The following is a 24,909-nucleotide window of genomic DNA, read 5'->3' as shown; positions in this document are numbered from 1 at the left end:
TTTCCCCAGTTTGCAATAGAAGTTCCCCCTTTGCAGTAGAAGAAGAGGTATTTTTTTTATTAAGGTGGTAGAGGCAAAGGGTGCAGGCACAAAAGGGGAAATGTCAGAATATTAAGTAAGAAACCAAAAATGATATAAAAGCATTATGAAAAACATGGTTTCTACAATCTCAAAGACTGGCAATTCTCAGATCGGCTAGTGACTGATTTAAATGGAATGAAAATACACCAAATGTATTAAACCTTCTTGAATATCTGGCATCATATTAAAATGTACTTGTGGTTCTTCTTCCTTAAACAAAGTACTGGTCAGTAAGGTGTCAATAGCTGGTCTTGCACTGATTGCCTCTGGTCTTTAGAAAGAGCACAGTACAGTTTAATTCCAAAACCAGAGCATGACCTTGATTTGAATGCACATCATGGTACAGTTTTCATAAACTTTGCAACTCTTAAGTTTTATGTTAGCATAAATTCAGGTATAGCTGTACATATATTTTTTATTCTGGTGTAAAGATGATAAAAAATGAATACTTACCCACAACAACATACAACCTTATTCAGTATTCCATCCCTTCCAGTGCTGACGTGACTAGAAATTCAAAGTAACCTTAGGATCACAGCTCTAGAGGATCAATTCCCATTGAAAGTCAGGGAGATTCACACCCTGTAGCTTAAGCTTTGGTGTCTTTCAGCTTTGTGATCTACATTATTGTGGATGAAACATGATGCTGTGCAATAGAACTGGGCTAGAGTTGACAACTCTGTTCTGTGCTTCTTCCTGGGACACCCCTGTATTGTCCCTTTGTTATGTATGAGAGAACTTACGCACTGGAAGGATAGAGTGGATAGAGAGATGCTCTTTTCCCTCTCACAAAACACCAGAACCAGGGGACATCCACTAAAATTGAGTGTTGGGAGAGTTAGGACAGACAAAAGAAAATATTTTTTTACTCAGCGTGTGGTTGGTCTGTGGATCTCCTTGCCACAGGATGTGTGATGGCATCGTGCCTAGATGCCTTTAAAAGGGGATTGGACAAATTTCTGAAGGAAAAATCCATTACGGGTTACAAGCCATGATGTGTATGTGCAACCTCCTAATTTTAAAAATGGGCTATGTCAGAATGCCAGTGCAAGGGAGGGCACCAGGATGAGGTCTCTTGTTCTCTTGTGTGCTCCCTGGGGCATTTGGTGGACCACTGTGAGATACAGGAAGCTGGACTAGATAGGCCAAGGGCCTGATCCAGCGGGGCTATTCTTAACCCTCTGCATCTGACCTCTGCATCTTCTGTGGGGCTAAAAGGGGATGGTATGCAAGGAGGTGGAAAGTGATTGTGACCTTGTTTGCCACAGGAACTAGGAAACACTGATGATTTAGCAGTGCTAAGTCCAGTTGCTGTGTTGAGGGGCCAGGGCATTTCCCAGTGGGTTGCAAGACAACACGGAAGCATTTAGAACCTGTGCTAAGGAATGCACCAAGTCTTAGAATCAGACTGTTAAGCTGAGCAGCCACCCACCAAATGGATACTCCTATTGTAAACCAAATGGACATAGAATTCAAGCTAGGACGAATCCAGGTTTGAGCCATTATTTGAGATGTTCAAGCAGAGCAAATGCGGGGTGGAAATGTAAGTGGGAGGTACCTGGCCAAAGCTTCCCCAAACATATTATCAGTCCCTGGCTGGCAGAATTCTTCACACATGCCAGTGCTAGCAGGGTGGGAAATCTCTTCTTCCTGATTCCTGTTTTGCTCTGGCATCTGTGTGGTTTTGCAAAGACATTTCCACTTCAGTTTAATTCTTTCCCTTTGTGCAACACTGCTGGGCAATCCATCCGAATGAACAAGGATGAGGAGGCCTCCGTATTGCCGCCCGTCCACCTGCGCTCCAATTTGACGCCTATCATCTTTGCAGCATTATCCATGTTAAACAGGCAGGAGCACCAGGGGGGTTTGTGAATGTGGCAATTAACAAAACAGCAATCAAGCTAAGTGTTTAATTTCGGAAAATTATCATCTTCTCTGAACGGATGTGGAAAGATTAAAAAAAATCTAAAAACCCAGCATTAAATGTGCTGTGTAAACAAAGGCAGTGCTGGACTGTCAACATCACCCATTGGAAAGGAGAAGCAGTGCTCACTAAGTGAATTCCTGAACACCCGCTGGCTGCCCAACCCAAAACAGGAAGAGGAACATAAAAAAAGAAGATTCTAAGCACACACAGCCACTCCGAGGACTGTTTCGTCTGCAGTTCGCATTACCTGCTCTCCATCTGCATTGTATGAGGGCAGATCCAATGTGGTTCAGCACCTCAACTGAGGGTTCAGTCAGTTGTGGGAGATCTGTGATTAGGATCTCTCACTGTTTTAAAGAAAATTTATAGCAGTCATGGGAGATGGAATTAGATGGGATAACAATGCAGGTTCTTTGTACTGCTCTCCCTTTTTTCTGTCTCTTTTCTCCCTCACTCCCTCTTTCTCTTCTTCGGCAATGGTGCCAGGGAGGGAAGACAGTCCTTCTGCAATAGCCCTTTGCAACAATTCAGTTGGAGGGAGACCTTCTGCCTGTCATAAAGGCTATCACTGAGGGGAAGAAGGAGAGAGAGAACTACTGCCATTAGAACAGCAGCTACTGGAAAGAAGGGAAAGAATGGGTCTGTGAATTGGAATCAGCAGTTATGAGTAAGTCCAGAACTCATGGGGCGAAGGGGTAATTTTTTCCCAAATGTTCACTCACAATTACTCATCTAGCAGCCTAATTCTATCCTTTCCCCCACCATATCATGCAGCCATAACCAAAACAGGCTGCACTGCATGCTATGGTGGTGGTGGTGGTGGGGGTTATTGGGAGGCTTGGGTGGGGAGAGGGAAAACATTTTCCCATATCCCTAGGCAAGCCCTTTGACTGCCAGTAGGCCTTCTCGGACAGCTCTTTAGCTGGCACAAGTTGGAGAAGAAAAATGTCAGCTGGATCTGAAATGGATAGAATCCAGTGCAAATTGTTCACACTGAGTTACCACCCTTCCCCCACCAATCTGTCCCCGTCTCTCCCTGTTCCACCCTGAACCTCCTATACCCTGCCCCATTCTGCCCACTCCACTGACTTACCAGCACCAGCTGGGTTCCTCCATACTGCCGCCATGTACAGGGTTCTCCCCGCTGTCAGTGGCAGCAACCTCAAAGTTCACAGCTATATGCACATCCGGATCAGCCTTTACACTGTCACAAAGCTCGTATTGCCCCTGGAACACTAGTTCTGGGAGTTGTATGGTCACACAGAATTGGACCATAAATCTTAATCCTAATCCAAAGTTAACTGAAGGGAGTTGGTTTATCTCATTGGAGACCATCTGGAGACAAAAGGCAGAACCATATTTTTTTCAGAATCCTAATTGGACTCATTATACTAGTTGTACCATATAGCCCTACCTTAAAAGTGCATCACACTAATGACAGCTCAGATAAAGATGTGCCCCGAAGGGGAGTTTTATAAGATTGCAAATGATCAGGGCTAACCAGGGAAGCTCTAGCCTGGAGAAAAGAGCTGGGCTGTCACAGAACTTGCCTATCCAGGCTCTAGGAAGCTTGCTCAATCCACATAACCTACAGTTTATGCAAAGACAGTGCATGCGCTCTCAGTTGACTCTCCCATGATAATATATTTCACATGTATAGATTTTTTCCCCCCCATTTTCCTTGGCCTAGTTTATGATAAGACCAAAAGCTTTCCTCCTAGAAGCTTCCCTGTTAAATGCAAATTACTTAATTGACAATTAGGAAACTAGATGACTGTGAAACTTGGCAACATCACTAATTTCACACAGAAAACCAGTGGGCTGTGGTGTTGAAACATTATTCTGTCTGCCAGCCCCATCACCCCCACCCCACAATCCTTTTCTCCAGCTGTTATTCTCCTGGCTGGGTTTATTTCTAGTCTTAGAACTCAGCCCAAAGCAAAGCAGCTATGGGAGAGGTTGGAGGGACCAACACAGCAGGTGTGTGTGTGTGTGGGGGGGGTGAGATTCAACACCTCCCTCTTTCTCACTTCTGCTTGAAATCCCATTCCTTACTACTTTACAAGTGTTTGGTGCAAGCTACATCTTAAGACACAAATGTGGCCCTTTAACATACAGGTTGACCTTCAGTTTTGGATGTGGACTATTTTAATTTGTGTGGTTGCTTGCAAAGAATATATACGTGTTTTAGAATTGAAAACTCTTTTTTGTTTGTTTGTTCCTAAAGAACTGCCATGATTAGTGGAATGGGTACCCTCCTAATATACAGCTCACTATCAGGATTCAATGGTTTTTGTAATACAACACTGCTCTCAAGTGTTTGTTCCTCCATGTTTGAAGAATTTTCTTGATTTCATTTATTTGTTCAGTAACTTACAATGGGAAAAGAAAGTTACAAACACAACACCTTTTCCAGAAAAGTTATAAGAATGCTCTTTATGAATCTTGGATCTGTTTAGAATTGTGATTCCATTTTGTGCACATCCAGATCAGTAGTAAATTAAAGTGATCAGCATCATTGTCACCTACGTGAAGCATCCCTTTAGGTACCAGTGAAGAGCCGATTGACTGTCAATAAGTAGTATTGCTCTGTGCACCATTAGATTAAGAGGCTGGTACCACTGCTCACCAGCGACCTTGGGGACAGTGAGTTCCAAAGATGTGCGTGGAGTAGAGCATTTAGGCGACTCTGAGGATTAGTCTCTGCAGAGCCCTTCCCATATGCTTCAGTGGGCTTTAAAATGAGACACTTTGATGTCTCAGGAGGACCAGGTAGGAAATTAACTTGTTTAATGAAGTGCAAGTTACATTGCCTTGGTTCTGTGTGGACTCCCCAGGAGGGATTAAAAAATAAATGCAAGAGGCAGATTCAGAGATGATGTCAGTGGTTCTCCAGGAGCCTGATTCAGGGAGAGAACATAATCCCTTCTGACACAAACAATACAAGGAGAGGTTCCACTTTTACCTTTCTTGCCTGGTCTGGTTGTACATCAGCTTTACATCAGAGAGCAGGATTAGATCCCTTGTCTTCTGAAGAGTTGTTTGTAGCAAAAAGTACTCTCTGACACAGTGATTTTCAACCCCGTGTGCTGTGACACATTGGTGTGCTGTAAGTGGTCCACAGGTGTGCTGCGATAGTCTGGGGGAGGGTCACTTAGGCCCATTGGGGGATGTGAGCCCCCCATCAGCAGTGTGGTGTCAATTGTCAAAAAACAGATGGTGTGCCTTGACAATTTTAGCACCTTGTCAGTGTGCTGTGAGATGAAAAAGGTTGAAAATTGCTGCTCTAACATTTTAGATGGATCCTAGTCTTGTCCCCTTCCATTCCCTTAGTTCCTGTTCCCTGAACAAATCTTTTTAAATTTTGGGGGGTTAGGGTTCAGATTTGGTTTGACTCCCTGCTGCAGATTGCCCTCTTTAATGCTGCTCCAGCATCCACTGGCAAGGACACTGTCTGCTACAACATGCACAGCACAGTCACCCTTCCCACTCCTCATGCTAGACCAGAAGGAGAATTGCTGTTCAGGGTCACAATAGCTGTTACAGCCACTTTGCAAGAGGCCATCTGTTGCGGCAGTCTTCCCTGTCTCCTGATGAGCACTTTGCCAAAAAAGAGGGGAGGGAAAGGGGTACTGTTCACTTCCTTGAAAGTGGCAAAGGGGGCAGCCTGCACTGCAATGCCTTGTGCAGTTCATCCCCCTCCTGTGGCAAATGCCTTCACAGTAAAAACCATTCGCTGAATTTGCCGATTCCTTTGCAGATTGGCTGGACTAGCTTCTCTTTGATGAAGAGTCCCCAGGAATTTTAAATTCTAATTAAAAATAACTAGCCTTTTAAATATTAAAACTTTCTTATTTACTGACTGTTTCCATTTCATTCCTCTTGTAATAATGTTCTTCAAACAGCAATTAAATATGGGGAGACTTTATCACTATGACAGAGGGAGGGCTGCTTTGCTGTGAATACTGGCTCCTTGGTAGGCGAACCTGCTGAATGGAGAGGGTGGTAAGGCTTTTGACTTATCCTTCAAGATCAGATATTCAACCTTGGGAATGGATGTCACTGCTAAGGTCAGTTGTTGTCCAGAGAATGCTCTGAATAGCTGGGGTTAAGCAGTAAAGCAAGACTAGCAATCCTCTGTTTATCCCACTGGGCTAAAGGAAGAGGGAGAGGAAGAGTGGAAGCAGGGTGGCTGAAGAGGCAGCTGCCACAAGACTCCTAGTCCTATCCTCAAGAAGGAAGAGGCACTAGGTGGCCAAGGCTGTATCCCATTGTCACAATCTGGGAAGCCAGCAGCAAGATACTACCCCCAGAGGGAAAGCATGGGGCAAGGACAGCTACGTTCTTTGACAACTCCCCATGAAGATAGGCAGGGAGTGTGAGAAAGGCTCCCTGGAAGAAGATGAGAAAATGTGTTTGTGCAGGAACCTGGCGGAAAGTGATAGCTTTGGAGAGTGAAAATCCATGTACTGCAGAATAGAGAAATACCAAGCTTACTTATACTGCAATTCAAAAAGTACACTAGTAGCCACAGCCCTTCACCACACCATCCATGACATTCTGGGACAAACATATATCCACTTTCTGGGTACTGCCAACAGAAACCCTGACCTTCACCATTACTTGCCCTCTCGTCAATGATGGCAACTCCAGCCAACCAACTTTACTGTCACTGTATGCAAAAGAATAGAGCAGGGCTCTTTAAACTTAGTGCGAAACTTTATTTTCAGCATTTATTTCCTACCTTTTTGTCTGGAGGATTCACAAGATGGCTTAGAACCAAATAATAATAAGAAAATGGTTTGTCAAAAGCTAACAAAATACACAAAGACCAAAATAGCATAAACCCAACCTTTCTTTTGTGTTTATATCAGGGCTTCTCAAACTTGGGTGTTGCGACACCCCGGCCTGAGGGCCTTGGCCTCTGCCCCCTTAAGGGGCAGGGGGCGCAGGAACTGGCATGTACTCACTAGTCCCTGCTGCAGCCTCCTAGGGGTGCAGGGAGCCCTGCGCAACCCTCTGCAGGGCTTCCCAGCCTTCTAAAAGTGAAAACTCAGTGATCGTGCTCCACTTCTGGTTTTGCAGAGGCTGGGCTTTCCCTTTCCAAAGGCTGGGGAACCCTGCAGATGCTCATGCAGGGCTCCCTGCACCCCCAGGAGGTTGCAGCAGGGACTGGTGAGTACATGGCAGTCTCTGCAGCCCCCTGAGTGACCCAATCCTAGGGATCATGTCACTGCCTCTCCCTGCCCCTGCAAGAACTTACTGCAGCTCAAACTCTCCTAGAACCACTGGTTTATACTATAGCGACTAATGAGGAAGAGACCTAGAGAGGCAAATGAACTGAGAAGCCAATGGAACAGGGGAGAGCATAAGAACATAAGAACAGCCCCACTGGATCAGGCCATAGGCCCATCTAGTCCAGCTTCCTGTATCTCACAGCGGCCCACCAAATGCCCCAGGGAGCACACCAGATAACAAGAGACCTCATCCTGGTGCCCTCCCTTGTATCTGGCATTCTGACATAACCCATTTCTAAAATCAGGAGGTTGCGCATACACACCATGGCTTGTACCCCGTAGTGGATTTTTCCTCCAGAAACTTGTCCAATCCCCTTTTAAGGGCGTCTAGGCTAGACGCCAGCACCACATCCTGTGGCAAGTAGTTCCACAGACCAACCACACGCTGAGTAAAGAAATATTTTCTTTTGTCTGTCCTAACCCGCCCAACACTCAATTTTAGTGGATGTCCCCTGGTTCTGGTATTATGTGAGAGTGTAAAGAGCATCTCCCTATCCACTCTGTCCATCCCCTGCATAATTTTGTATGTCTCAATCATGTCCCCCCTCAGGCGTCTCTTTTCTAGGCTGAAGAGGCCCAAACGCCGTAGCCTTTCCTCATAAGGAAAGTGCCCCAGCCCCGTAATCATCTTAGTCGCTCTCTTTTGCACCTTTCCATTTCCACTATGTCTTTTTTGAGATGCGGCGACCAGAACTGGACATAATACTCCAGGTGTGGCCTTACCATCGATTTGTACAACAGCATTATAATATTAGCCGTTTTGTTCTCAATACCCTTCCTAATGATCCCAAGCATAGAATTGGCCTTCTTCACTGCCGCCGCACATTGGGTCGACACTTTCATCGACCTGTCCACCACCACCCCAAGATCTCTCTCCTGATCTGTCACAGATAGCTCAGAACCCATCAGCCTATATCTAAAGTTTTGATTTTTTGCCCCAATGTACATGACTTTACACTTACTGACATTGAAGTGCATCTGCCATTTTGCTGCCCATTCTGCCAGCCTGGAGAGATCTTTCTGGAGCTCCTCACAATCACTTCTGGTCTTCACCATTCGGAAAAGTTTGGTGTCGTCTGCAAACTTAGCCACCTCACTGCTCACCCCTGTCTCCAGGTCATTTATGAAGAGGTTGAAAAGCACCAGTCCCAGGACAGATCCTTGGGGCACACCGCTTTTCACCTCTCTCCATTGTGAAAATTGCCCATTGACACCCACTCTCTGCTTCCTGGCCTCCAACCAGTTCTCAGTCCATGAGAGGACCTGTCCTCTAATTCCCTGACTGTGGAGTTTTTTCAGTAGCCTTTGGTGAGGGACCGTGTCAAACGCCTTCTGAAAGTCCAGAGGCTTTCGAGCCTGAGGAGCCTGAGGAGGGAAGCCCCAGAAGGTCACAGTGGCTGAAGGAAAGGAAACCAAAGCAGCAGAGAGACTGTGAAGCAAAGTGCTGAGGGGAGGAGAGATTGATGAATGGCCAAGGATGTAGTAGAGTATTTGGAGGAAAGGGGGCTGAAGGAAGGAAAGAAAGGGTGAAATGAGGGGCCTCGGAAGAGAAGGTTGGAATAAGCAAGGGTCAGAGTTAACTGAGAATTTGGTAAAAGGGGTTGAGTAGCATGGGGTAGCAAAGATGAATGAGGACCAAGGGAAGACAAGCAGAGGGCTGAGTAATGGGAAGGGACAGTTAGAGAATGGGAGAGCAAGCTATTTCAAGGACTACACTTTTAAGCATATGTGCAAATGTTGTGAGGGAGTTCTCTTTGGCATGGGCCGGAGAGCTCCTTAGACAAGCCCTGGAAAGCAGGAGGGTTGAGGGATGAAAGAGCAGTTGGGGGGGGGGAAGCAGCGCTCCAGACATCCTCCAGTGGAAAGTTGAAGCAATTCCTCCTCCCTTCCCCCTTGCTTGGACTGGAGTTCATGTAACACAGACAGATTGGAGACCAAAAAACAGTGCCCCTCTGGGAATGGGTGCTGGAAGCAACTGCTTCATGTTTCTTACCAGTAAGGCCAGCCCTGGTAAGAAGATTGGGAATGACCTCACGTAAGTCCTAGAGGGCAGGTGGAGCGGTGTGTTTCTGGTATATTGGTTTAACTCACCATGAAAAACCATTCCAAGGATGCAATCCACTAGCAGCCTTGCCTTTGGAAGCACCATTGACATGAATGCATATTGAAATATGTTCTTATACTGCTACTGTTCATCTTAATGGGATGCGAGTAGGACACATTTCTGGCCAAAGTCTTCTGATGGTCTCTGACAGCAAAAAAACCCATCTGCCTACAGTGTACTTATTGGGTTGTATTGTCATATTTTCAGAGCTAGTAGGCTCGCCGTTACATATTTCACGCATCGAAAAGGAATTCTGCACCTAAGTGCTGTAGTAGTAGTTTAAATGCTTTTCTTGTGTGTCGAAATACTATATGCTGTTGTGTTGAGTTGTATTATTTATTCATTCTCCTCCTTCGTCCCCACTGCCCCCTCCTCTCCCTGATCCAAACCTGATGTTTTATTTCTATCACCTTTTCAGAATGCTCTTATTTTCCTTCCCCTGAGTTGATTTTCACTTTTCTTGCACTTCCTGTTCCTTCCTTTCTCCATAGCTCCCTCCACAGTTCCCATAATGCACCAGGTAAGTGCCACCATGAGGAGCATCACACTGTCGTGGCCTCAGCCGGAACAGCCCAATGGCATCATCCTGGACTATGAGATCCGTTACTATGAGAAGGTGAGCCGGATCTGCATCCCCGAGATTAGCAGCACTATGGGCTCAAGACCAGCCACCGTAAGCCTGAATGTATTTGAGGGAAGGGAGTTGGGCTGGGCCATCAGTAACTTGGGGTCTGAAACCCCTTGCTGTTTTTCCATTTGTTGTGGAATGTTCAGTCTTGGCCTGATTCAAAGCCTAGTTGAAGTCAATGGGGAGGAACCCAGTCACGGCTGTGAGATCTGAGGCAGGAAGTTCCAGTAGCACCAATTTTTTGGAAGGTCTACTTCCATCAGACCTGTAGCCCAATCCTGAACACTGTGGTGTCTAAGATGGGTTTAGCTATTGTTTATATGAACCTGTACCACATTTTCAACTAAATTATATTCTCTACAGTACAGCAATGATTTGTCACACCATAGGATTTTTGCCTGTTCACCCTACGATGGGTGTTTCCCTGTTGAATGCTAACCCAATCATTCTAGAAGCCCACACCAGAGGCCTGTGAGGGGCTAGCTTCTTCACGGTTCTGCTCCCTTAGGCATAAGGAACTTGTGAAACCCATTTCCAGTGGGAAATGATTTCACAGCCTACCAAGAAGCTTGACACCATATCCAATTATTCTCATTATGGCTCCAATGTCACCTGCATGGCACCTTTTGGGGCCCTCTTTAGCCAATTTTGTGCATTTCTACTCAGCAGTCCCACTGAGATCAACTCCAAGGTAAGCATTTATAGGATTGCAGCCCAAGACTCTGTTACCTGTTTGCCTGAGCCATGCAGTAGAGGCAAAAAGGGTCTTCCCGTCTAAGCCTTTCAGCCATACGGCTGCAAAAAAATGTTGGAAATAATAGTTAACTGAAGCCAGGGACTCCCCATTGGTTCCTGCTTGCCTGCTGTGTGTACTTGTTTCATTTCCTCATATTCTTGAATGATTATTGTTTCTGGTGACTAATAGCGTGCTATGACTAGCAACCTGCAGAGAGAGCTAGCTTTGGTGATGCATAGTGAATGCTTTGCCCACTCTGTGCCACTCTTCTGTATCTACAATATCCATCTAACACTTTCAGTTAAGCCCTGAAGTCCCAGAAATGTCATCAGTTTTATTATTTGGTATGAGCTGAGTAGATGGAACCCAGCAAAGATTGGTGCAGGTGAAATGATGAACTAGTGCTGCTCCATGTGCCCCTGGGGTGTAGTGAATGATAATAAGTGCCAGATTGTCAGGGAGGAAGTGTCAAATGCAGGGTAACTGTAAGGTTCTGCCAACCTGTGCCTTGCATTGTTTATGCCTGCAGGTTTACCTTAGCATAGCAGACATGGAAGATAGGTAGCACTGTCCCTCTTTGCACTGCCACATTTGTATTAGGCCCATCTGCTTCAATACCTGGCTTCTCAGGGGAATGTGAACTGTGTGTGCGACACACACACACACACACACACACACACACACACACACAGAGAGAGAGAGAGAGAGAGAGATTTAGAATGGCTATATAAGGGAGAATGTACTATAGCTATGTCGGGTCTTGATATTCAGCATGATTCAGTGTCAGGCAAGCAGAAATTAAACATTGGGGAGTCCTGAATTCAAGCACTAGCCACTGCGGTAGCTTTGGGCAGTTCATCGCCTTTCACCTTCAGTTTTCTATCTGTCATTTGAATACCCTGGAATTGAAGCATCAGAAATAGTATATGACAATCTCCAGGCCCTCCCCCCCTAAAAATGGATAGAGTTGCATTGTTTCTTCAGGCTTCATCACTCATAGTGATGGCGTGTATGCCTGGTGTGAACTTTATAGACCAGTTATAAAATCACTCTGTGAGTCCTTTGGAGTGGATTGTTTCACTGGACTTTTGTTTAGTCCCCCCTGTTTGGAGCAGGGCTAAGCTGAATAACAGAGTACTAAAACTGAAAGGAGAGCATGATGAGATATTCAATGAATTTTTGAGCATGAAGCTAAATTTTCAGCAAAGTTTCATATATATCACACATAGGTCAGAATACAGGTGTGTCCCATTATCTGCAGGGAGTTCCATTCTGGAACTCCTCACGGATAGACAAAACGGCAGATATTGGCAAATGCCCAAACCCATGGACTGGACCCCCGGAGGCAAGGGGAGCCTGGCTCTCCTCCCCTCCAGAGGAGCTTCTCAGCTCAGTATAGGCCATGTCTGTCCATCTGTGGTCTCTGCCAGGCTCAGACTGAACTTGGAAGTTGAAAAAACTCAACTTCTGCTTTCACAAAGAAACCAGAAGTGATGTTTTTAATGCCTTAGAAGGCATTACGAAGACTGGGGAAGCCTCCAAAGGAAACAGAGCTCCCCTCAGCTCCAAAGAGGGGGTGCATGGGGGCCATGTGCAGGGGGGCCTGCAGACCCAAGCCACCGATAACTGAATTTGCAGATATGGGATCTGCAGATACAGCCCACCCTGTATAATAAGGGTGCTCTCTGATTGTTCGTCAAATCTGTAACTTTGCCAAAAATTGCAAAATCATTGCAGTATGGGCTAGGTGCTTAAAAATCATGCTACCATGAGCACAACATGATTGGGATGTACAAAATTACACAGGGGATGAATCAATTGGAAAGAGGGAATGTTTTTTTTTTTCTCACACACAACACCAGAACCAGGAGACATCCACTAAAATTGAATGTTAGGAAAATTAGACAAAAACATAAGAAAATATTTCTTTACTCAGCATGTAACTAGTCTGTGGAACTCCTTGCCACAAGGTGTAGCAATCACACGGTGTGGTTTGTGTGCCACAAGATCTGGCCTAGATACCATTAAAAGGGGATTGAACAGATTTCTTGGGGAAAAGTCCATTACAGGTTACAAGCCATGATGGGTATGTGTGACCTCCTGGTTTTAGAAGTAGGTTACCTCAGAATGTCAGAGGCAAGGGAGTGCCACCAGGATGCAGGTATCCTGTTGTCTTGTGTGCTCCCTGAGGCATCTGGTGGGCACTGTGGAAGCTAGTGCCCACCAGCTAGTGCCCATTCAGCGGGGCCCTTCTTTTGTTCTTACCAGTCATCACTATCATCATCCCATTGCATCACATGCACCAGGTCAAATATGAAACTTGCAAATGTTGTTGCTTACATGTTCCTTGGCTCTCTTGAGAGGAAATACAAAGAAGTTAAATTTTACTCTGCATTGCCACAGTAGCTTACTCACTAGCCAGCACCAACTTTTTTTCTTCTTCTGCAAATAGATGGTTTGTTCCTTTGTATTAATACCTTTTCTTTGTTCACTGTTCCCTGAAGGACCACAATGAGTACAACTCTTCCATGGCCAAGAGCCAGACCAACACGGCACGAATTGATGGACTGCGGCCAGGAATGGTATACGTGGTTCAGGTGCGAGCGCGGACTGTGGCAGGCTATGGGAAATACAGTGGGAAAATGTGCTTCCAAACCCTTACTGATGGTGAGTCTAAGAGAAAAGACACTGAAGAGTGGGAGGGAGGAAAGCAATGAAGGGGAGGCAATTGCACTCTTCATCAAACCTCCAAGCTGTAATTGGATTAAATCAACTTGTCTCTCCAAACCCTTCGCCTCCCAGTGGGACAGCATAGTGAGAGCCAGGTGATTTACAGGGATGTTTGATTAATTGCCAGCTGGAAGAATAATCTGGTTGAAATCTCTTATCTCTTCACCCTGACCATCTAAGTGAGCCCCCCCTTTTTAGTTTTGCTTTCTGCATATGAATGGGCTGTCTGCATTTGCTTACAAACTAAGGAGACATAACAGCAGCTTGTTCTTCAAGTATGGGGGGCTTTCGGTGCGGGGCTTAATGCAGTCCGTAAGTCTCACCTGTTAATTTCAGCTAAATCATGCATCCCACCCTGGTAAAGTTCTAAAAACAGAAGCTATGGGGATAGTCACCAAAAGCAAGGGGGCAAGCCCCCATGCCCCCTTAACATTCAAGCCTGAAAATAGCCTCTGAGTATCCCAGAGGTGGTCCACCAAGCCACAGTGACCAATAATGGGTGTTACCAAGGCTTTGTACCCATGAATAGTACAGTTTGCCATTTCTAGGCATTCCCTCGCAGCAGCAACTAAGCTCCAGTTTAGAAATGTTAGAAAGACGCTGAATGCGAGAACCAACTTTGTGGTATTTTGCTAGTCTATAAATTACACACTCTTTAAGGATTTGCTTATTAACCTGCTTTTGCCTTACCTAGAGTGTACTCATAACACATAAGGTTGTGACCTTATAAGAGAACCTTATGTATTGAGGAAATGCATATTTTGCACTGGAGGTGGTGTGGGTCATGATTTTTTCCACATACTGTGGGAAACTGGGAATGAAATTGAACTCCAAGGTCCTGTATTCTGTTCTGCCTGGTTAGGATAGGTGTTGAACATTTTTCCACCAAAGACATTTGCTTCCTGTTGATTCATTAGGATTTCAGTATTTCAGGAACCGATCCTATCCAAATTTCCAGTGCTGATGCAGCTGCAATGCAGCCCTGAGGTAAGGGAACAAATATTCCCTTACCTTGAGGAGGCCTCTGTGTTTGCTTCCCCACCTCAGGGTGCATGATATGCCCTGTTGGCATGGCTGCATCAGTGCTGGAAAGTTCGATAGGATTAGGCCCTCAGAATATTCTATAGAACTACATCACACATTACACATGATATATTTGTAAAATATAAAATATGTCTTCATGTATCAGCTAGCCAGCTATTGATCAAGATTTGCTGCTGCATAGTCACATCATTAAAACATGTATTTGACATCCATAATGTATCGAGCAGTCCCAAGACATGAGCGTATCCTAGCTACTATGTATAAAATGGATAACATTCCAGTTTAAATATGAGTAATTCACGGCACAATCCTATACATGTTTATTCAGAAATAAGTCATACTATGTTCAGAGGGGTTGCTTCCAGGAAAGTTTTATAGGATTGCAACCCTAGTTTCTCAGAACCTGAAGACCACTGCAAAAGCTGGCCTAACTTGGTTAATTATGTTTTATGGAATTTTTAAACCATACCTGAGCTCTGTATTAGTTCTCTTTGGGCGCAATCCTAACTCCTTTGTGCTTTCCAGTACTGGCATAGTGGTCCCAATGGAACATGTGCTGCATCCTGCAGTTGGGTGTCACTCATGGAGGCCTCCTTAAAGTAAGAGAATGTTTATTCCTTTACCTCAGAGCTGCATTGCCCTTATGTCAGTGCTGGAAAGCACTGACATAAGGGGTTAGGATTGCGCCCTTAATGACATTCACCCCACACGATATGCCAACAAGACAGAGAACATATGGGAGAGGTAGACATCTTGTTTCTGATGCCTTATCAGCCCTACCCCATAAAGTATCTTTAAATAAGTATAAGCCCATGGATATTTGACCACACATTCTACTACCCATTGATCACATATCTGTACCTGAGGTGTTGCAAAACAAACAAACAAACAAAAAACAACAACAGAAAAAAAACCCCTTATCACTTGAGATGATATGGATGACAAATCTATTCCAGGGTGTGATTGCTTAGTTTTGCAGTCCGTACAACTGCCCTATCACTACTTGGATTTTGAGCCAGGTGAGAACCAAGGAGCCAAATCCTTACTTACTTTCCAGTACCAATGCAGCCATGCCAATGGGCTGTGCACTGCATCCTGTGGTGGGGGCAGTCACGAAGGCCTGACTATCTAGTCCAGTGCTTCCAAAACTTTTCAGCACCAGGACCCACTTTTTAAAATGACAACCTACTGTGACCCACTAGCAAAAAAAAAAAAAAAGGAAAAAAAAGAAAGATCTTGGAAGAAATATTTTATTAATAAATAGTAAATAAATTATTAATTAATAATAATTGAAGTCTTGTGTGCTTCTGAGGCTGCTAGAAACCCTGTATGTGAGTGTATGTGTGTGTAGACATTTACTAGACTCTCCCTAGAAATGGAGTCCCTAGAAACTCCCTAAGGACTGTTCCCCCAAACTTTACAGTCATTCCACGGGTACTTAGAAGGGTACTGAATTGGAGAGCAAGATGTGCAGTTAGGAATTTCCAGGCCAGACAAAAGGCTGAAACACTCTAAATACTAAAGAAAATAAGAAAACATGACATTTCAATTTGGAAGTATGAAGATTACTTCATACCACAGGTTAGCATTCCAGCTAGCAATTTGTTTTCTGCAAACTGGGCAAGTGTGCTTTGAAAGATTTTTTAAAAAAATTTCAAAAACCTTTTCATGACCCACCAAAAATCAGTCTGTGATGCATTGGTGGGTTCTGACTCACAGCTTGTGAAACACTGATCTAGTCAATCTGTATTAATTTCCCATTTACATTTTGTTTTGCTCTGTCAAAGTTTTTCTTACTGTGATGGCTTTCTCCATGGAGCAGTTTAACTAGGACACTATTTCAAAGCCTAACACAAGTCCATTTTCTACCAAAAAATGGAATGTTTGTTCTCTTACCTCAGGGCTGCACTGTAGCTGCATCAGGGCTGGAATGTTGGTTAAGATTGGGCTTGAAACAACCAACTAACTCTGGGCAGAGAGAGTGTGCGGCATCTGTACTCTGTTCTTTCTCAAGAGATTTGAATATTGAATGAATAGGTGAATGAATGAGGCTTCCCTACAGTCTAGGTTGGCTGCATGGCTGAACATGTCTGCATGCAAGAAAGTCACCATTCCAATGATTGCTGCACTTGTATTCACACATGTGATTAGCTTATTCATGCAGCCAGTTCTTGTATACAAATTCAAAGGGGATTTACCCAAGCTACCAAGTATGAACCCACCTCTCTCCAAGTTTATGTAATTTGGTTCTTAAATTGCCCCTGAGGCTCAAGACTTCTCCTTTTTAAGTAGCTGAATAACAGCTGAAGGTGGTGACTCCTCTGGGTACAGTGATACCAAAGCAGCTACCGCTGCATCCAGTGGCACTGCCAAGGCTACTGGAGGTCTCCTCCATAGTGGGGCTTCTCAAGTCTGCACAAGCTATTTTGCTGGTGCAGACTTGAGAGACTCTGTGTCAGGCCTTCTGGCCCAACATGGAGTTCAGGATCTGGCGGAGCAGAGCTTCGCCGGTCCCACCTCCTTTCTACTCCCTGTCCAGCCCTCTCCTGAGGCCCTCACCACCGCCCGGAGCTCTTACCTAGATCCAGATGATGTCACAGTGTTTGTGACACTCCACGCCAGCGCTGGCTCAGTTTAGGATTGGGCCCTAAATCTAGTTTTAGCTACTATCTAGTCAATCTATATTTATTTCCCATGTACATTTTATTTTGCTCTTTTTGATGGCTTTCTCCAGAGTGGTTTAACTAGGACACTATTTCAAAGCCTAACACAAGTCCATTTTTCAGCCAGAGAAAAAGAGCACCTCCTTGACTAATGTAAAGGAGTTTTAATTGAATAAGGAGATGGGGACACATACGCACCTTATGACTCAATAGATGAATGTTAAAAAAAGAATTTCCCTAATTCTTTCAATTATCCAGGCAAGGAGAGAAAAATCTTTCTGAAATATAAGCAGCTAATTGAAACCTAATGAGAGCGGATATTGTGTATTATTAAATAATAATTGATTGTTAGATGAAAATTTTCTCAGGATGTAAGCATCAGGCAAGAGATAAAACAGGTTACTAGTAATTAGCTGTGAATGAGAATACGAAAATTAAAAGGAAGTGTGAAACATTCCTATTTGTATGAATTTATTTTAAGCTCATGAGGGCCTTTGCATGTGTTTACGGTCACTACATATGACTTTTGGGTGTTAGCTGCAGAGGTTTCAGAAGATGAGCAAGAGTGTTAATAAAATTAATGTGTTAACTGACGTCGTCTTCGGGTCCATTGTGGTAGGAAGAGTGCCTACACAAAGGGAGCATGTCTTTTATCTGAACAACTTATCAAGAAAGCCAGAGGGTGTGATACAAAGGATTTCTCATAGTCAGAACTCTGGCAAGATCTGCCCTCAGAACTGCAATTCAGAACTAAAAGTCAAACAAGTTCCTCTGAAATAAGCAAAACTTTATCACTGCCCTGGTTCAGATGTAACAACAAATCATAAGCAGCCATGAGTCTTGGTCTCACGTGCTCCCCTTTCATGTGTGAGGGAAGGAGATTGAATGCTTCTTTTTGTGGTGAGACAAACTGAAGTTTCTCTTTTTGTCCACAGTTAGTCAATAACAACAACAGTATTTTTATACTGCTTTTCAATGAAAAGTTCACAATGGTTTACAGAGGAAATCAAATAACTAAATGGCTCCCTGTCCCAAAAGGGCTCACAATCTAAAAAGATGCAAAAGAACACCAGCAAACAGCTACTAGAAAAGACTCTGCTGGGGTGAGGAGGGCCAGTTTCTCTTCCCCTGCTAAATAAAAGAGGAGCACTCACTTGATAAAGTACCTCTTACCCAGTTAGCAGGGGTAATTCAGGCAAGTTATCAAAGCATACGAGGCTGAGTCTCATGCTCTTTACAACACCCAAACCATCTCATGCAGTTAAGTCCTATTAATTTCAGCAGGACTGAAACACCCCTTTATACTTCTCTGATTTATGCTTGTCTTGGGTGGGGCATACAGTTACTGTCAAAAACAGGGTATCCCTGTGTCAAGTTTCCTGCCCCCTATTACATGTCATATTGTATGTGCTGTGCTGTGACATTTAAAGTTAATCACTTCTTTGGCTCTGCCACCCAACTTGCTAATTTGCAGTGTTCCTTCGAGGACTTCAGAGCCTCTTTAGGCTTGGTTACTCTGGCTCTCACAGCCAGTATCATGTAGTGGTTGAAGAATTTGGACTAGTGTTCTCCCTGTTCAGCCATGAAATTCCAATATGGACTTGGGCAAATCCCTCCGTCTTCACTAGCCTCCCTCTCACTGGTTTTTGGATAAGATGTGATTACCCATGTAGGCAGGATGATGGGTGAGATTCAAACATGGTAAATCAAAGTTTACTATTAGAAATTAGGGCTTGTATGAATAGACAGGAAGATTACAACTGCTTTCTTTTCCAGATGACTACAAGTCAGAATTGAGAGAGCAACTGCCATTGATTGCCGGGTCTGCAGCAGCAGGGGTCGTCTTTATTGTTTCCTTGGTGGCAATTTCAATTGTTTGCAGCAGGTATGGTTAGTTACACATTTGCTGTGAATTAACCACTTGCTTTTCATTCCAGAGAGTGAATATTCTTGTTGGGGACTACAAAGTTGTCTCCAGAAATGTACTGCAAGGTGTGCTGTCTGAATTTCATTCGTCCCACAGCTGAACAATAGTGGTTACTCAGGAAACATTGTGTGAATCAACATAGGTGCCAATGGAAATTTAGTTAACCTAGTTAAAATTTTGCCTCCTTTACGAAGGGCAGAAGTTCTAGCTGGAAAATAGTCTTGCACAGGATGTGGCAACAAAACCTTGTATGTATTCTCTTCTTAGGAAGAATGCTGAAACAAAAATCAACATGAGCCATCACAGTCACCAAACTTGAGGGTACTCCTCTAAGAGAGATCTTCATGTGCCTGTTGCTTCTCAGTATGAGTCTCGAACCGGAGGCCTACAATACTTTTGCCCTCTCTGTGGTAGATTAAATATGCAATGTATTATATTAATTTCATATCCGGCCATCACAGTGCTGCAAACAGGGCCAGTCTGGTGTCTGTTTGAACTCTTCATGGGTTGGTTCAGACTATGTGAACTTGGGGCAGCCACCCATTGCACAAAAAAGAATCAGGATGCACTGCTGCTCCCCACCCATTCAGCATGCCATCCTATTCCTGCACGGGCATATAGTTTGGTACATCAGAATCACTTGGTTAATATATTGTTTTAATGTGTGAACAGTCTATCCCAACTGATCACACCGGAACAGGGATGTGTGCTGATTAGGCAAAGAGTAGTGGTGCATACTTACTGCTCTCCATGCAGTAGGTGGCTGTCCAGAGCTGTAGTATCTGAAGAGGTCCAGAAATCTGTTTTCATTGCAACTCTGTTCCATATACTTCATACAAAAGTATATAGATAGTTCAAAAACTAATGTGAAAGCTTTACCTTGTTTTCTCAGCCATTTCTTTCATAGTGGGAGAAATCTGCACCCTGAATTTAACCACTCTCTTCAGTGTGGTGGCAATTGTACATTTCTCAATGAGCTATTTTAAATAACTTAAAAGGTGAATGGCAGAAAAACCAATGTTCACCACCACAGCACAGAAAGCAAATATGCTGACAGATTCTGCATAGTGCTTTTCTAACACTGATTAACTCGCATAGGAGTTAATTCTGCATTAGGGGAAGGAATTAGCCATGTATCAAGGTCATAAAAAACCACGTGAACTTGCCACATTGGCTTGGGCAACAGAATAGCCCAGCCTTGTGTTTCTTCGGTGATAAGACCTGCTTAGAAGGGTTGTGTGGGCATTTGCTGAACTAGTGTTTACCTTTTGTTTTCCTAGAAAGCGGGCGTACAGCAAAGAGGCAGTGTACAGCGATAAGCTGCAGCACTATAGCACTGGTCGAGGTGAGTGTGTGGCAGAAACCCCTGAGCAGTGGGGGATGGATTGGAAAAGTGATGACAACACTGCAGATGTGTTTCTCTTTGGGGTATGATTGAGAAGTGCAACATCATTTGTAGTCTGTTGGAGGTCACATGGTGCTCAGTAGGCTGTGTGGGAGACACATGGAGAAAAAGTCAGCAAGACAGGAAAGATGGAGAAGATAAGCAAGATGTTTGGGGAGGAGGATGAGGCCATGGTGAGAAAGCCACTGATGTTCATCTCATCTTTACAAGTTCTGGCCAGAGGTGGAATGAAAAAAGGGTGCTTATGAGCATTTCGGCAGGGCATTTAAAAGGATAAACAATCCCCTAGAAATGCAGTCTGCTAGGGAGTGGGGATTTCCTGCTGAGATTGTCAACAAAGCAAATCAAGAAGAGAGAGTAAGGAACCAGGAGAGAACAAGGATTCAGAAAAGCACTGAAGGAAATCCTCAGCCTCTGATAATTGGGTCTCCTGGCTTATGTTTAGATGGGTGGTTAAAGAGCTTTCTGAAATTGTTTTTGCTAATAAAAATCTTTTGGAGAGTTGAAAAGGATATATAGCACAGTACCTTTTGGCCATCTGCTCCTTATCTGCTTATTATTCGCAGTACAGGTTTGTTGTCGGCTTTTCTTCAAATGCCTCTCAAAAACAGGCCTTAGATCACCAGAGAGGGAGGAGTTTGTCACAAATTACTATGAAGAGAAACTGCCTTTATGCTTGCTATACTTTGATTGGTAAGCGAAGGGAAGATCTCAGAAGGTATCCATAAACAAACATTTTAAAAAAAATTTCAGTCTATAAAGTGTTCTTTTTATAAACTTCCTCCTTTTAAAATGTATAGATTCATTAGTCACAGTGAAATATAGGCAAATAGCTTTTCATCAGCTGTTTAGAAAACAGATCATATTCGGATTTTTCCTGGAGTACAAGCTGAGCTCTTGTGAAATGCAGCAAATAAGCCTTTATAACCTGTATTAGGAAAGTTAATAGGATAATAAAATAGCAAGGCAGCAGTCTTGGCCAGTGAGTAATCACTGCTCATCTACCCTTCTCTGTCTGCACCTACACATACTTTACACGCTCACTGTGCATGCTGAACCAGCTGCAAACAATTATATTCGACAGTTCCCAGGTGTTTCAGGGGAAATCTCCAACACAAATGCACACAGCTCTTTAGGGCTCTCCAGATTACAGCCAGCAGCAATACCTAAGTAAACCTTAGCCAAAGCAGGAAATGAGATAGGGGGAAGAAAACCAAATTGGGAGCAGCTGAAATCCAATTTGCACTTTAGAGGAGAAGCCTCCCCGACTTTCTCTTTCTTTAAAAAGAAAATGTGAGCCTAAGGTCTAAGAGAGAACATCCTCGTTATAATTCAAACAGATGGATCAGGAGCATGCAGTCATGGAATTAAAGTTTAACCCAAAACATACTGCAGAGACACAATTAAGATGTCACACTCAATCGGTAGTTGCTCCCGCACTCCTTGACCTTCAAACGCTTTGTTGCAAAGCTCTGAAATTGTCTTAATTTTAACTTTTGGATAAAATACCTCAGTAGCTCTTTTTTATTTTCAAAAGAATCATATTCAGCTGCAAACGCAGAGGCCATCCAAGTTCGGTGTGGGAGTCTAATGATTTGAAAGCTGTTTTTAAAGCAAATTAATGAGACCACCATTAATATATTTGATGGGATCCTCAGTCTAGAAAGTTTCTGTGGCTGTGATTTAGCAGATAGAAATCATGGATCTTTAGTCATTTTACAATATTGCTTAAAGAAACACTATATTATTGAATATTGGTGCTCAAATTGAGATTGCCTAAAGCAGTGGTATCCCCACATTTCAGCATTGGGAAACATTGGAAAAAAGAAGTTTCCTTTTACCAACTGTTCAAGCTTCTGTGGGTATAATGGTGATTGACTAGCAGCGCTCCCCCCACCTGTAGAAGGTTATTTTACGCTTGATGCTCATAGACTAATCTGCCTTGTCAGTTTCACAACCTTCCCAAAATTGTGTTGTGACCCACTGGTAAGCCACAGACCCACAGTTTGGGAACTGCTGGTCTAAAACCACAGTCCTAGTTACAAGGGAGTAATGAATGTAGCGAGATTTACTTCTGAGTAAACATGCATAAGATTGCACTGTCAGTTGATTTCCACAGAGCAAAATTTGGGGGTGTTTGTACCAACTGACTGAATAGAGGAATGTTACACATTCAGGGAACTTGCAATTCAAAAATTGTAGGCATGGATGTTTCACTGTTTTATCAGCTTTTTGAATAAAACATTAGTATTTCTGTGAAAGCACACAAAGATCATTTATAGACTGTAATGGACTTGTTTTACTAAGCAATAAGGAACAATATAACTTATGTAATAAATACCTCTTCTTACAGTACAAGTGTATCCACTTATGAATGGAAATGAGAGGGAGTTTGAAACCCAACTGAGAGTCTGATAACTTTCAGGGTCCCATTTATGGAACAATAACCTTTAGAGCTGAGGGAACGAAATACCAGCATATGGTGCTAAAATTGTACCAGCAAATGGTGGGAAGAGAGCTGTGATAAGCAGTCTTTGAAGATCTGAGATCAGAAACATCTACAGGGAAGAATGAACAGTCAAGGGTCTGACTCTTGTAGGGAGGAATATAAATTTGCTACACTACTTCTAAGGATATGACTACAGGTTGTCGCAGTTCACTCGTCACAAGAATTCTTCACTAGAAAGATACATTGCAATAAAATGTCTCTTGGCTTAACCTCAATACAAAAGTCACTGGGTGAGTCTCACTGAGTAGACAACTTGCATCTTCGTTATCTAGTGTTCCAGCATTATATTTCCTTACTTAATTTTAAAAAACAAGCATACCACTGTGTGCAGAAACAGCTAGAAATTGGCCCAACAAATTCAGATGGGAGCTACAGCTATAATCCTACAGAGAAAGGTTTGCAGTTGCCTGAGGTCCAAAGGGTTGTTGTTGAATTTTCAACCTAATTCCAATAGCAATTCCATTCTGAGAATTTTTCACCATCTTTTATATTTCCATCTCTGAAGCAAAACAGGTCAGGGTCCATTTGTAAGCTGGTATCACTTAGAACTTCCCCACCCCCACCCCCCGCACACACGCACACACACACTTTGGAGCTGTTTCAAGGAAGGCTAGGATATAAATACACCAGATAAATAGGTACGAGACCAGCATTTCTCAAAACCTTTAGACATGTCTTGGAAGTGCATTCTGGCCTCTTCATGCTTTTCAAAATGTGAGCAGGAAAGCACAATACCCTTTTGAGAAGTCGCCCTGAGGTACACTGGGTAGACTACACTGACGAACCAAGTTTGATCAGATTGATGGTGGCCCAGAGATGCAGATGAATAAGAAAGAGTCAGCCAACACTTGGAGCAGGTCATCTGCCTGTGCCTTAGTGTTGCTTTTTACAATATAAGCAAATGCTCCCATTTCAGGGTCAAGATGATCTTGTCCCTATAGTTGCTGTTTATTCTGTACAGGGAATGATTTCTCTGTGTCATGACAGTTGGATGGCTGTTGACTTTTAAGAGGAAGTTAAACTGCAGGAAACTCTTTGTATGACCCTGCCAGCAGATCTTTTTTTAACAGACACATTTGCTACTCTCCAAAACAACTTGGGCTCTTTGAATATATGGCATGCCTCTTCCCTGCTGCCACTGTGCTCATTGGTGGCATTTCTGCACTTCTAATGCCCATTAGCTCAAGCCTTGTTCCCTGAGCCACTGCTGTATGACTCCATCTGTCCTTGGTCCTCTCATGTGTCCCCACTGCTGACACTTCTCCAGAAGCAGCACTTTGTCTCACTGCCTGACATTTTTTTTCTCATGGCAAGAGTTATTTCTTATAAGGCGAAAGTGAATACACAGCCCAGTGGCAGTGACATTGTAAGGGCAGCTCTAGCAGGACAAATGTGAGACAGCTGGTATAAAGTGAGGCAAAAATACACAGGCAGGACAGCGCTTAACAGCTGGTCTCCTGTGTGTAGAATGTTAAGAGTTATTGTTAGGCAGCAGGTTGACTCATTCATCCTGAGGCAAGTCAACTAGTGCTGCAGGTCCCTTTTTCAGCATTTATTTGCAAATTGCAAAGCCAACCTTACAAATCAATGTCCTCTTACCCACTGCCTTTTAAGCAAACTATTTTTAAGGCCAGTTTTAAAGATGACACTTCCCATGTGGAAGCCACTAAAGTACCTATCTGTGGCGAGGACCTACATGGCAGGAGAAATGTTTCAAGGCCTTTTACATCACCCATGCTAGTGGTATGCTTCACAAGCAACTACTGGTAGTGGCATAGAAACATCTTCTATGAGTTTCCAGATCATTCAGTGCAAGTCTATAATCTTTTCTCATAAGTAAGTCTGACTATGTTCAGTG

General features: G+C 43.6%; 1 protein-coding gene across 1 annotated transcript in view; it reads left to right on the top strand.

The window, feature by feature from the left end:
- EPHB1 (EPH receptor B1) overlaps positions 1 to 24,909 on the top strand; it is a 350,262-nt gene that overhangs the window by 301,282 nt on the left and 24,071 nt on the right. The window contains exons 6-9 of the mRNA XM_066621865.1: positions 9,901 to 10,082; positions 13,278 to 13,440; positions 18,987 to 19,095; positions 20,418 to 20,482. Coding sequence (XP_066477962.1) covers positions 9,901 to 10,082; positions 13,278 to 13,440; positions 18,987 to 19,095; positions 20,418 to 20,482 — 519 coding nt within the window. The remainder of the gene's footprint in view (positions 1 to 9,900; positions 10,083 to 13,277; positions 13,441 to 18,986; positions 19,096 to 20,417; positions 20,483 to 24,909) is intronic.

This window comes from Tiliqua scincoides, chromosome 3 (assembly GCF_035046505.1).
Source record: "Tiliqua scincoides isolate rTilSci1 chromosome 3, rTilSci1.hap2, whole genome shotgun sequence".
NCBI lineage: Eukaryota > Metazoa > Chordata > Lepidosauria > Squamata > Scincidae > Tiliqua > Tiliqua scincoides.
This window is presented reverse-complemented; position numbering and strand designations above follow the sequence as displayed.